Source organism: Myotis myotis, unplaced genomic scaffold (assembly GCF_014108235.1).
Source record: "Myotis myotis isolate mMyoMyo1 unplaced genomic scaffold, mMyoMyo1.p scaffold_m19_p_9, whole genome shotgun sequence".
In the NCBI taxonomy this organism is placed as follows: Eukaryota; Metazoa; Chordata; class Mammalia; order Chiroptera; family Vespertilionidae; genus Myotis; species Myotis myotis.
The window spans coordinates 65,827,691-65,841,749 of record NW_023416401.1 but is presented as its reverse complement, the minus strand read 5'-3'; the positions used below and the strand labels follow the sequence as shown (position 1 = coordinate 65,841,749).

Here is a 14,059-nt window from a genome sequence, read left to right as displayed (position 1 = left end):
GATCCAGATCAAAGTTGTTTGGTGGCAGTACTGGGCTCAAAGCCTCGTCTCAGACTCGCCAGCTGGAGCCCTACCTTCCTCAATGAGGTCGTGGGGGTGAACATAACTGGGGAAAATTCCAACACAAATGCAAGAAGTAGGGCTAGAAAATAAGCAAAGGGGCCAGCCATCGTGGGCCCGCTGTGCTTCGTTAAATGCCCTCCTTCGCTTAGGCCTCCTCAGGCTAAGTCCTTACCGACAAAGACCAGGGACCCGAAAGCTTTCCTCCTTCACGCCCGGCCGGCTCTCCCTGCCGCTCGGGGAGAAGCACGGCGGGGCCGCGAGGAGACTCCGAGTCCTCGGGCGACCCCGGCCCACGCTCCGCGGCTCCCTTCGGCGGCAGCTCCCCTACCGTCCCCGCGCGGGGCCGAGTCTCATCCGTCGGAGCAGCTCAGGGACCTGTGTCTCCACTACGAGGGAGAGACGCGCACCGCCTCCAGCTGCGCTCCAGCTGTCTTCCAAGTTGTTTTTGGCGCTGCTGTGACGCAACTTCCGCCCAAGGAGCGGCGAGACGGGAGGGGCGGGACGTAGTGCAGCCAATCAAGGCGTTCGGCCAAACGGAAAACCCCAGGCTCCCGGAAGCTGCCCCGAGGGTCTGACCGGAAAGAGGAAGCGGCGCTCAGCACGTGGGGGCCGTGTCGGTGGGAGGGTTCTGCGTCCTCTGGGTTCCTGGGAAGGGAAGCTGGCCGCGGCGGGCGCTGAGCACCACGGACCGGGTGCGGGGACCTGGAGGGAGGCTGCGGAGTCGGGAGACCCGCCGAGCGCCATGGAGGGCTCAGGGGAGCAGCCGGGCCCACAGCCCCCGCAGCCCGGGGACCACCGCATCGGCGACGGCGACTTCGTGGTGCTGAAACGGGAAGATGTGTTCAAAGCAGTGCAAGTTCAGAGAAGAAAGTGAGTCCGGTCGCTGACCTTAGGGGCCCAATGCCCCATCCTTTAGATACCCCCTATCTCCAGGTCTTCCCACGCCACGTACCCTCCCATCGGGGTCCCATTCTTGGCTCTCTGCATCCCCAACAACCTCTCTAGTGATGTCCTCCCCCCCGCCCCCCAGGATGCCATCCTTGGCCCTCAATGTCTTCCTATTCCCTCCTGTCTTTCTACAGAGTCCCCCCTTCTATGGTCTCATACCCGGCCCTCTGCCTTCAGCATCCTTCTCAGTCTTCCCACAGAGTGCCTTTTCCACCAGCGTGCTCACCCCACTCCCTGTCCTGGGGTTCTTCCCCGTAGATCCTTAAGACCTTCTCTCCTGTTTTCTCACAGAACTCACTCTTCACCCTCTGATCTCATCCTTGCCTCTCAGCCCATTCCCCCCAACCCCCTCTCCCCTAGGCCCGTGTTCCTCCCTAATCCCTCAGCCAGGATCACTCCCACAGAAATGAAACCTCTCCGACCTTCGGTGGTCTTCTGGGCTCTTCTCTCCGTCCAAAAGGACTGCCTGTCTACACTGAATAACTTTCTGTGGAGTGTGGGATCGCTCTAGGATTTCAGATTTTACATCGAGGGATGCGTGGCTTGGAAAAGTTAAATTGCCCAGAGGCAGTTTAGTTTGCTCAAGGTCTCAGAACTTGAAATTAGGTTTGGTTTGTGAACCTGCAGATTAATTAATCTCTCTGATTTGGTATTAGAAAAGTGGGGATTTTGCATAACTTTTAGCAGGGGTGGTGAGGTTGTGAAGTCCCAGTTGCTTCTTAATGGTGGAAATGTACTGGGGTGTTTTGGTTATTGGTTAATTATCTGAAAAGTACAGCCACGCTTTCTTTTGAGTTGGGTTGTTATACACTTTTGACCCAGCAGTAAGTTCCATGCAGTGTCAAGAGAACAGCTAGCAGACCGTGAGTCTAGGGATTGGGAGGCTTAGGATTTCTGGTGAGTGCTCAGTTCAGATGAATTACTTTACTTCTTTGAAACTGGTATCGAACGTGAAACAAATAGCGTAAGAAAATAATCTAATAATAGTCCCGAAGCACCAAATGGTGACAACCGAGCTTTTTGCACAAGCACCAATCCGCTAAAGAAAAGAAATACAAGTGGGGAGGGATTTTAGTCCAGAAATATAATATCTACACCAGCTTTTAGACATTTTTAAAATTTTCCGTGGATAAAATACTCATTTTGGTGGTTGAAATTAGAGAAATTTTATAATATATCCCTCATCACTACTGTACTTTTGTATTCTTGAAACCAGTACCTCCGCCCCCCCCCCCCCCCCGAATATCTGGTTAGAAATGTGTGCTTGCTCCCAAGTACATAAGTTTTGGAAAGTGCCAGTAATAATTATTTAAACTTTCAATTGAAGTTTAGTAGAGCAGCAACATTCCTAGGTTGTAAGTTCAATGAATGATCTCAAGGTTATACAACTGTATAATGACTGTGCAAGTGAAACTTCTTTTTTCCATACTGTCCTTTTAAGTTGCCTAATTTTGAAATGTGGTTGTTTGAGTGTGCTTCTTAATAATGTTCCCTTTTAGACGAGAACTTTTTTTATTAACAAGGAGACAGTCAGCAACATCTTTTTTTCTAAAAAGTACTCTTTAGGATTTTTTTAAAATTTGCAAACACTTTTCATCACTTTCCTTACCAGAAGCCACAGCTTTAGTTTACGTTTTATTTAGGAAATGACCCTCTACGCTCAGCTAAATCCCAGGCTAGATTCTCCCTTCCCTTCGTGCTACCCTCATCTGGTTGGGCAGAAGCAATCCTGGGTATCTAGAAGGAGACTTGCAAATCCCACTCTTTTCCAGTGAAGCCTTGGCCCCACACCCCTCTGACTGGGCCCTACTTTCCTGGATTCAGAGTTCTCTCAACGTGTGCCATCTCCTGAGCATCCTGAGATGCATTGGTCTTTCCTGGGTAGACTGTGTGGCATAGGGGAAAGAACCAGGCTTTGGGGGCAGGCAGACTTGGATTTGAATCCCTGCTCCCATTTTTTAACTGTGAATCTTGGACAAGACACTTTTCCCTGAGCCTCAGATTGCTCATCTGGAAATATGGTGCCCCAGGATTACTACTAGAATTAAATAAAAAAGTATGAAGCAGCTAGCATATACTGCCTAGCCCCTGATTGACATTCAGCGGATGTTAGTTTTCTTCTTAAGAAAGGAAAGATTTTTGTTTTTGTGGAACTTCTCTTTAAAGTTGTAATAAGAGCCCTAGCCGTTTTGTTCAGTGGATAGAGCCTCGGCCTGTGGACCAAAGTGTCCTGGGTTCCAGTCTGGTCAAGGGCACGTACCTATGTTGCAGGCTCCTCCCCGGCCCGGGCCCCGATCGGGGTGCGTGCAGGAGGCAATCAACCAATGTGTTTCTCTCACATTGATATTTCTCTGTCTTTCCCTCTCTCTTCCACTCTTGAAAAATCAATGGAAAAATATCCTTGGGTGAGAATTAAAAATAAATAAGATAAAATTGTAATAAGATAATAATCTGTTTGCAATCAGCCATTCTCAATAAATGTTATTCTCACTGGAAAAAAAAAAATCAGGGTGGTTTATTTGTAAATGTAATTTGCTTTTACTCGATAAGTTTCAAAGAAAATGGCCACGTAGGCTAGGGAATTAGTTAAATCCCCATCACCTCAATGATTGCTTCGTTTTGAGATTTTCTTATGTAAATTGCAAGAGGTGTCTGTGTGTGTCCAGCGGCCTGGCAATCTTGGCAACCCTTTATGCCACTTAGGAAGTCTGCAAGGCTGTGTTTGGACATCCTGTCGGCGGTGCTAATTGGAGTCACACCACTGCCTCGGAAGAGGAATGTCTTGCCCTTGTTTCTCATTCCAAAATAAATGTTTGTTTGGCTTCTTCATTAATGTTATGTCTCTGCCACAACCTGATTCGCTCTAGTTCATTTGTCAGCTCGTGTTCAGAGATAATGCTGTAGATCATCCTTTGTGAAGACCAGTTTTAAAGTAAACTAGATCAAACGTATCTTTTCTATTCAGAGTGCAAATGAGATGTAGCTAATGATTGCATTTTCTTCCCCAGAAAAGTAACTTTTGAAAAACAGTGGTTCTATCTGGATAACGTCATTGGCCATAGTTATGGAACCACATTTGAAGTGACCAGTGGAGGAAGTCTTCAGCCTACGAAGAAAAAGGAAGAGCCTACTCCAGGTGCACTACTTTGGGTGTATGAAATAGGTGTTCTTGATCTATTAGTCAGAAAACTGTCACCCCCAATTTGTTCTAAAGTGCTAGTCCAGCAAATCTCCAAAGAAGTCTAAACTCATAATCTATAAGAACTGTAGCTTGGTAGAATGAAGCAAGGTCTGCCTTTGGCTTCGAGATACTTGGATTCTGCCTCCAACCCATTGTTAACTCACTCTCTGACCTTGGGCCAGGCATTTAATTCCATGAGTCCTTGCTGTTTCAGTGTAAGCGCAGATGCAGAGCCCTTTCATTGCCCAGAAGCTGAGTAAAGCTTTGAGGTAGTTTACGAATAGGGTGGAGGTTAAGAGGTCTGGCTGATTAGGTTGAAGTTTCAGCTCTATTACTTGCCTTGTAACCTTGGGCAAGTTAATTGGTTTCTATAAGTCTTATATCCTTATCTGTAAAATGGGGCTATAAACATTTAATGCCTAGACTATAGTGAGCATTCAGTCACATGACATATAGAAAGTTCTTAATAGTACCTTGCTTATAGTAAAGGCCCCATAATTTTAGCTGTTATTATTAATTAAAATGAAATACTTAATATTTGTTTAAAAAGATGTACTTAAAATATTTTATTAAAATAAAGTAAATATAATAGAATAAGAATATAAAAGAATATTAAAATAAATATTCTTAAGTAATTTTAAAAGTAAATGATTAAAATACTATTAAAGTTCTGGTTCAAACCAGTTCATTAAATATTTTTTAATTAACATCTGCATTTTTATTAAGTACCAGATATGTTCCAGAAATGATTAGTCATTGCGATTATAGCAATTCATGAGATGGATCATGCCATAAAATTGATTAGTGGGAAACACCAAAAATAATCTGGTAGGTAAGCAAACCAGATGGTGATGTGTGCTATGAAGATGACAAAGCAGGGAGGTGTATGGAGGCTGATTGGATGAGCTGAGACTTGACTGAGATGATAGAGCTCAGCCCTGAGTGATGGAAAGGATCCAGCCACTCACATCTGTCACAAGAGCATTGCAGGCAGAGAGAGCAGCAGGTACCATTGCCCTGCTGTGGGACCATGCTTAGGGGCTTAGGAACAGAAAGAAGGGCAATGTGGTTGAGTATGGGGGTCAAAAAGTGAGGCCAAAAGAAGATAACCAGGAGCCAGATCATACACAACTTTGCAGGTCATCTTTGGATTGTATTCTAATTGCGAGAGGAAGCCTCTGTGGTTTTGTGCATCAGAATAAATGAGCCAGTTTGCGTTTTAGAGAACTCTGGTGTCAGGTGTATTGTAACAGGGCAAGAGTGGGAGCAGGAAGGTGAGTTAGAGAATTGGAGTAGTCATGGCTAGACAGGATGGTAGTCTGGAGTGGAACCGGAAGGCAAAATTTGCATGTACATTCCAGTGGAACTGGAAGGCAAATTTGAGTGACTGATGGGCTGGTTGTGGATATGAACTTAGAAGAAGGAAGATTTTAAAATAATTTCAGATCATAAATGTCATAAAGCAATTTCCTTCCTTAGAGACCAAAGAAGCGGGCACTGATAATCGAAATATAGTTGATGATGGGAAATCTCAGAAACTTACTCAAGATGACATAAAAGCTTTAAAGGACAAGGGCATTAAAGGAGAGGTAATATTCAAAGGATACTGTGTTTTGTTTTTGTTTGGTGTTTAGGGAATTGCTTGGTTTTTAAAGCAGAATTTACCCAAGGTAAAATGTAAAAATACTGCATACTTGTTAGAAATAGCTTGGAATGTACATGCAATTCAGTATATCAAAAATTTCATTTAATAACTTAGCGCCTGTTAGAGCTTAACTTTATTTTCAGCAATGTTTTCAGCTAGTGTCTTCAAGAATGACAGTTGCCTTGCCCTCTCTTGTGTTTTTACTGTATATCTCTGTTCTTTTATCTTGGTTTAAATGGAGTTATAAAGTACTTGTATTTGAATACAAATTCTAGATAGAGTAAAAAACTACAAAGTTCATCCATGTGGACTTCTATGGAAAAGGGACTGGAGAATCAGACATTTGTCTACATTCTGGGGTAAGAAACCTAAAATAAAATATCAGGAAATCTGCCTGCTTCTTTTCTTATAGGAAATAGTTCAGCAGTTAATAGAAAATAGCACAACATTCCGAGACAAGACAGAATTTGCTCAAGATAAATATATAAAAAAGAAGAAAAAGAAGTAAGTTTTTGTTTGAAAAGGAAACATTGAACATTTTTGTAGCTTTAAAAAACATGTTATTAAAAATAAAATATTTTAAACCAGTTTTTTAAACTTGGCGCTCTGTTTTTTTCTTGCCCCAGATATGAAGCCATCGTTACTGTTGTGAAACCAACTACCCGCATCCTTTCAATTATGTATTATGCCAGAGAACCTGGGAAAATTAAGTACGCTTTGTTTCTTTCAAAAGTATAATTGGGGGAAAATTTATCTTTAAGAAAGTCATGATTTTAAGTAAAGTGAAAAACTTGCTCACCTGAATAAAGTATTCTACCTCAGAAACTGTAAGTTCTTTTTACTATTGCCTCGATAATCAACATACTTTTAATGAAACAAGTCTTGAAAAATGATGATTAAAACAATGGGACTTGCTTAGCTAAAATGAGTGAATCATTCTTTTTAAATTTATTTTATTTTAGCCACATGAGATATGATACACTAGCCCAGATGTTGACATTGGGAAACATTCGTGCTGGCAATAAAATGATTGTGATGGAAACGTGTGCAGGCTTAGTGCTGGGTGCTATGATGGAACGAATGGGAGGTAAGTTTTAACATTTTCAAGTTCATGATTTGAGTAGAGGAGTCTAAAATAAAAAACGTAATCTCACGGAAAGTGAGGTTGAATTCCTGTGAGGTTATTGAAATGACTTGGGCTTGCACAGCTCCAGCCCCCAGGACCATGCTGCACAGCCCACATCTCCCAGCCTGTGCTGTGTTGGCACCCAGTTGTCCTTCCCAGCTTCAGGAGCAGTGGGGATGGCTCTCAAGCCTGTGGCTGGCTAAGACCTCCAGGGCAATGATTTCAGTAAACTCAGATAGCTGGTGCTCATCTTACTGGTCTGAATTGAGTGGGAAAAATACTAAGGATATATTCTCTCCTGGAAGATATAACATAGGCTGATTTGCCTGTTCTTTTTTTTTTGAATATATTTTATTGATTTTTTACAGAGAGGAAGGAAGAGGGATAGAGAGTTAGAAACATCGATGAGAGAGAAACATCGATCAGCTGCCTCTTGCACAACCCCTACTGGGGATGTGCCCGCAACCAAGGTACATGCCCTTGACCAGAATCGAACCTGGAACCCTTCAGTCCACAGGCCGACGCTCTATCCACTGAGCCAAACCGGTTAGGGCTGATTTGCCTGCTCTTTCTCTGACCCATAGAAGATTAAGAACTTTTGCCTGGCCTGTGTGGCCCACTGGTTGAGCATCAACCTATGAACCACGAGGTCACAGTTCAATTCCCAGTCAGGGCACCTGCTTGGGTTGTAGGCTCAATCCCCAATGGGGGGTGTGCAGGAGGCAGCTGATCAATGATTCTCTCATCATTGATGTTTCTATTTCTCCCTCTCCCTTCCTCTCTGAAATTAACACAAATATATTTTAAAAAAGAAAAAAATTTTCAACCACCTTGTTTGAAAGTAATGACACTGGGCTGGGGGGAAGCTGAGAATCAGTCACCAATCATGTGATATCCAAATGTACACAATCACAGGGTTTTACAATAGTATCAAGTGGAGGTAAGCTTGTTTAAACTTCCTGTTTATCTGTTTGGGAATTATATTACATCCATTGGGAGTACTCATAGACTCCAAACTCCCATCATCTGTCAGACTCTGAACAGAGTCAAGTAGAGAGAACTTGAGTCTTCTTACTGTGGAGGGCCATGAGGATTTGCAAAATCTAGAGCAGTGGTTCTCAACCTTCCTAATGCCGCGACCCTTTAGCACAGTTCCTCATGTTGTGGTGACCCCCAACTATAAAATTATTTTCGTTGCTACTTCATAACTGTAATGTTGCTACTGTTATGAATCGTAATGTAAATATCTGATATGCAGGAAGTATTTTCATTGTTACAAATTGAACATAATTAAAGCATAGTGATTAATCACAAAAACAATATGTAATTATATATGTGTTTTCCGATGGTGTTAGGCGACCCCTGTGAAAGGATCGTTCGACCCCCAAAGGGGTCGCGACCCACAGGTTGAGAACCGCTGATCTAGAGTCACTTTCTTCAAGAGATGTTTGTTTCTTTTGTCTGTTCAGGTTTTGGTTCCATTATTCAGCTGTATCCTGGAGGTGGCCCAGTTCGGGCAGCAACAACATGTTTTGGATTTCCAAAATCATTCCTCAGTGGTCTTTATGAATTCCCACTCAACAAAGTGGACAGTCTCCTAAAAGGAACATTTTCTGCCGAGATGTTATCTTCAGAGCTAAAAGACAGTGCTTCAGTGGAAGAAAGTAATGGCACACTGGAGGAAAAACAGACTCCAGAACAAGAGAACGAAGACAGCATGGCAGAGGCCCCAGAGAGCACTCACCCCAAAGAACAAGAAACGATGGAAAGTGTCTCTCAAGACCCAGAGTATAAGGATCCTAAAGAGAGAGGAAGCAAAAAGGATTATGTAAGAATGTTAGAGTCCCCACTGCCCTCATAATATTCCCCTCAGGACCTCAGTTAATTTTGTTTAAGCACTGAGATTTGATTTGGCTTTGCAGCATCAGCTCCCAAAATAATAAATACCACACACAACAGATGGAGAAAGAGTATGTGTGTGGGTGCACACGTGTGTAATATAATCTTTGAGATGGAGTTTTATGATACAGAAATGTTGTATATAGTAGTTTAACGATGGTTGAATAACACAATGGGCTGTCTTGTGTGTTTTCAGCTTCCTTAGCAATGACAGCGGTTCTCAACCTGTGGGTCGTGACCCCTTTGGTGGTCGAACGACCCTTTCACAGGGGTCGCCTAAGACCATCCTGCGTATCAGATATTTACATTACGATTCATAACAGTAGCAACATTACAGTTATGAAGTAGCAACGAAAATAATTTTATGGTTGGGTCACAACATGAGGAATTGTATTTAAAGGGCCGAAAGGTTGAGAACCGCTGCTTTAGTCCAAGTTGATAAATATTGTTAAAATGTTTTGGCAAACCAGCGATTCCATAAGCCTGACTGAATGACCTCAGTACATTGGTTTCTCATTTTTTCTTGAAGATTCAGGAAAAGCAGAGGAGACAAGAAGAGCAGAGGAGAAGACAGTTAGAGGCTGCTGCTCTGCTGAGTGAAAGGAACGCAGATGGGTGCGTTGATGAGAGAATGCGGGCAACACCTTGCTGCACGTGGGCTCTGCCTCCAACAGATTAGCATTCTCTGCTTGTCTGCTTTGATTCTAATGGGAGCAGAGAGAATAATTGTGTCTTGGGTTTTTAAAGAAAGGGCTGCATCTGGTAGAAGTGGGAAATTGGACTGGTTTCAGAGTTTTTAAAGATATTTGAAATTTCTCCTATGATGGTGCATCTGCTAGGGCTGTGGATGGTGGGGCATTCAGATTGATTTGAAATTGGCTAATGCGAGGGCTAGGGAGTCCTGCCAAAGAGAGAGAGATTCTGTTGCCTGCAAAGCCAGCATCATGATGTTGGATTTGTTTCTAGATGATTTTTTAAAAATCAAGAATGTTAAGTGCTACTTAGACTTGCCAGGCTCCATGAGAGCTTATAATTCAGTTTGTTTTCTAGAAATTAAAAGCTCATAATTTTATTTGGAGTTTCTGGAATGTATATAAAGCTCCTCTTTGTGCAAGACATGCAAACACATGATCATTTTAGATGTATTTTGAAACCTATGCTCCATTTTGGGAGCATAGAGAGGAACATATCCAACATCTTTCTTGCAGTTTAATTGTAGCCAGTCGTTTCCATCCCACTCCACTGCTGCTATCATTGCTGGACTTCGTGGCCCCTTCAAGGCCGTTCGTGGTCTACTGCCAGTATAAAGAGGTAATACTAAAACAGAATGGGGGGGAATTCTTGTATCCGAATATTGATTCTCAAATTGTGTGGTCCTAGCAGTAATTCTTAACAGAACTTTCTCTGTGCCTTCAGCCTTTGTTGGAATGCTACACAAAACTGCGGGAAAGAGGAGGGGTCATCAACCTCAGGCTGTCTGAAACCTGGCTCAGAAATTACCAGGTACGTGTTCTTACAGCCAGTCCCAGGAGCTGCTCGCCAGAGTCTCTGGCTGCTTGCAGTCGTGCCAGAAGTTGTCAAATACAGATATCCCCATTTCTGTCTATAGAGGTGACACTGTCTCTCACGGCTATGACTCAGAGAAAGGGCCCTGATCTTTCCTGACCCTTTCTTTCTCCTTTCGTGTCAGGGTCTGTTACTGTGTAACTCTAGGAACATTTAATATGCAAAGCATTCTGGTTGTGTTTACTCAAGGCCTCAAGATCACTGTGGGGGAAACAACTGACAATAGCAAAATCCCCAAGCTGGGAAAGTGACCCTCCCATCTCTGCTCAGATATTTTTGCAGCAAGTTTCAGGATTATTAGTGGGCTCCGTGTCAGTTCAGGTCCTCTGGAAAGGCGCATGTCAAGATGGAATAAGAAGTGTAAGAGATTTTTTTTCAGGGAAAATGCCTCTGAAAGATAAGGGGAGAGGGAACAGGATTAGGTAGGGAGAGTCGTCAGACCATGATGCCGGTTTGGTGCCTATGAAAAGAGGGGGCACAGGGGTAGGGGAAGAAGGACCTGCAGTGCTGCTCTGAGAAAGTGCCAGCCAGGATCATCGTGAGCCCCAGAGCAAACTTCCCACTAAAGGAGCCCTGTGTTGGGCAGAAATGGTGCCGTCCTGGTAGCCATACCCAGTTATCAACTTGGAGCAGCCATGGCCTCCATGGGAGTGAGGGCTCCAGCAGATCCCAAAGGAGCAGCTGCTAGAAGCTTTATGCTGCTTGAAATCCTCACAGCCAGTTTCCTCTTGAAAGAGCTGAGGGAACACCCCCATGCTGCCCCAGGCTCTGCCCTGCTGCTTGGACATCTTGCTTGTTTTATAGGACGCTACTGCCCTGGGCCGTCCTGCCCTCCAGGGCAGCCATCGTTATTTAGCTGTGGTAGCAGGAGAGAAGTCTTGTCAGAGTCAACAGGGCATAGGAAAGGGAGACTGGCATATGTCCATCTCCATGGACCCAAGCCCCACCATTGGCCATGATGCATCCAGACCCAGAGCACTGCACAAACCATTTGCCACCAGAAACTTGCTTCAGGGTGAAGAGAAGCAGCTTCAGTTTTATTTTTCACAAGAAAATCACTTAAACCAATTTCGGTACTTTTACTAACAATCATTTAAGGGGTGGAGCTCCTTAGGAATTGGCTCATTTAAATGTTCAAGAGAATCTGTGTCATTTAAATTCTGGTTTCTGGCATGTATATTGTTAGCATGTACTTCACCTGCTTAGGAAAACATGAGTGCCTCTCTTTCTGTCTTGACTAGGTTTTACCAGATCGAAGTCATCCCAAACTGCTGATGAGTGGAGGTGGGGGGTACCTTCTCTCAGGCTTCACTGTCACCATGGACAACCTTAAAGCAGACCCTGGTCTCAAATCCAACTCAAGCACTTTAGAATTACGCAAGACTGAAGAACCAGCAGCTAAAAAACGGAAATGCCCAGAGTCTGACTCTTAACCTTTCAAAAGTTGCTTTGATTTTTGTTCTTAGGCGTTATGCAGTTAGGAAGTAAACTTTAAATGTCCTAAGAATAAGATTATGTCTGTACACTTGTTCCTGAGAAAGATAAGTAAGCCTTTTGTTCACCTCTGACAGATGGATCTGGTCTGTCAAAACCTTGAGCCAAAATACCCAGGCCTGGGTATGCAGTGGGCTGAGATATGGCCAATTCTGTTTATTTCACAGCAATACACTAAGTACTTCTAGTACTCCATGCAGATATCTTGAGAATTTAGACATCCTAAAGATATATTTATACAAGACTTTGTTTATGTGTTAAGCAGAATAACACAGCATAGTTAAAACTTGGTGGGTACTTTAAGGAAGGAATTTGTGGAAAAATTTCCCTGTTCCACTCTCTGCAACCTAAGCAATACTGATGTGTGTGTTAGATTTACAGTACCAAAAATGTCCACCCTCTTCCCGCAGTGGAAGAAACTTAAAATGCCAGATGTTTTATTTTAATAGTTGACAACCTAGGAAAGTCAAGTATTTATTTTATTGCTTTTTTTGTTGATAGAAAGGTGTAGTAGGGTGCTTTTTTGTATTAATTTACCAATCTCCTCATTCTTTATTCTAAATAAAGTGACTAGAATTTTGGAGTACTATTCAATTAAAGGAAACAAAGGGTTTTTTCCCTCCCCAGAGACTTATGGAGATACATAATTGTATACACAAATATATGTACAGTGAGTCCTCATTTAACGTTGTCAGTAGATTCTGTGACTTGAAGCAAAAACAATGTATACTGAAACCACTTTTACCATAGGCTAGTTCATAGAAACAAGAGTTAAGTTCTTACGGCATCTCATCAATGTTATAATGAAATTACACTGAATGAACCGATGTTATCCGAGGACCTGCTGTATATGGATGTTGGTATATATTCATATATATAGATATTTATATATATATACACATACACACGGAGACAGGATGCACTATCCCTATGACTCTGACAAAGTTTAGCACAGGGCTTAGACCAGTTCTCATTGCATTAGTGTCACTCCTTGTCAAATGTATTTTAAAGTGCCTTTTTGGTGATTATTAATGCTGGTTTGTTGAGCTCTGGCATGATTAGTTGGTTAGTCTTTTTAAGCTCTGAAAAAATATAATCACATTATTTGGGCATCTGCTGCAGCCAAGAAAAGTATTTCAAGTCAGCCAAGGCTCTTGTCCACGAGCCTTGCTCACTAAATACGCTCATTGTGTGTACGTATTGTTCACATCGTTAGAGTACAGATGCAAATCATCAGCCAGGAGCATCTCAGAAAAAAAAGCTTTTCCTAATAGCATGCACTATTTTAATAATGGCCAGTGTGATTACCAGGTACAGTTCTGATTCTTTTTTCTTAAAACAATTGCTTTCAAAGAATAAAAGTGTTTTTACTGGGATCTGTTGTACTGACATTAATGATGCCGTCTGTCACACCGCATTCACTGGCTTTCGGCCAATTGTGACACATGGTCTGTAAGAAAACATGTCCTGAGTGGCACCTCACTAGACTTGTCTTTGCAAACAATCCTTGCAGGTGTCACCCAGATACAACCAGTTAAGTTTGGTCAAGGGGAACGGTGCATAGACTCATTCAGTAGTGGCTGGTCTCCACTGGTGACTGTTAGAACCATCTCCTCCTTGGGACTCAGCCCATTCCCAAGTTCCATTCTATCCAATTCAGTCTGCTGTTCTGCACTACTGTGTGCCCACCGAGCTGCCCCTGGGGTTGACTTGTGGACTGATCTCATGCAATAGCAGCAAGTTAACCCTAACCTTTGAAAGTTATTTTCCTCTCAATATAGTTTACTTTGAGAACTGATGATTTGTGGTTTGAAAACCTGTCTAAACATACGGTAACAGACTCAAGGAAGAGAGGAGGCAAAAAGGAAAAAATGTGATTGATTTAAGTTAGGGTCACCAAAATACAGCCCACAAGTCTAATCTTGCTCATTGCCAGTATGGCCTGAAAGCAAAAGAAGAATAGTCTCGTGACTTGCAAAAATTACATAGCATTCAAATTGCAGTGCCCATAAATTAAATTTGATTAGAGCACAGCCATGTTAATTTGTGTATAGATATGGTTCCTGGCTGCTTTCATTCAGTGGCAGAAGCCAACAGTTGTGACAGAGACCATATGGCCCTTAAAGCCTAAAGTGTG

The 14,059-nt window shown here is 42.9% G+C and overlaps 1 protein-coding gene across 2 annotated transcripts; it reads left to right on the top strand.

Moving 5' to 3' along the window:
• The first annotated feature begins 631 nt into the window (after positions 1-631).
• On the top strand, positions 632-13,298 carry TRMT6 (tRNA methyltransferase 6). Of its 2 annotated transcripts, XM_036322130.1 has the most exons (11): positions 632-933; positions 4,020-4,147; positions 5,672-5,781; positions 6,250-6,341; positions 6,464-6,547; positions 6,800-6,924; positions 8,433-8,791; positions 9,392-9,477; positions 10,071-10,173; positions 10,279-10,365; positions 11,670-13,298. In XM_036322130.1, exons 1-11 carry the CDS (start codon positions 806-808, stop codon positions 11,859-11,861), a joined length of 1,494 nt encoding a protein of 497 aa, XP_036178023.1. In that variant the 5' UTR covers positions 632-805; the 3' UTR covers positions 11,862-13,298. The 2 variants fall into 2 exon arrangements, with proteins under 2 accessions (XP_036178023.1, XP_036178024.1); XM_036322131.1 differs by lacking the exons at positions 632-933; positions 5,672-5,781.
• Positions 13,299-14,059: the final 761 nt, after the last annotated feature.

Coding starts and splice junctions, on each gene's coding strand:
- TRMT6 (XM_036322130.1), top strand. CDS start 806: ATGGAGGGCTCAGGGGAGCAGCCGGGCCCACAGCCCCCGCAGCCCGGG. Junction 8,792..9,391: donor GAGGAAGCAAAAAGGATTAT/GTAAGAATGTTA, acceptor TTTTTCTTGAAG/ATTCAGGAAAAGCAGAGGAG. Junction 10,366..11,669: donor CCTGGCTCAGAAATTACCAG/GTACGTGTTCTT, acceptor TGTCTTGACTAG/GTTTTACCAGATCGAAGTCA.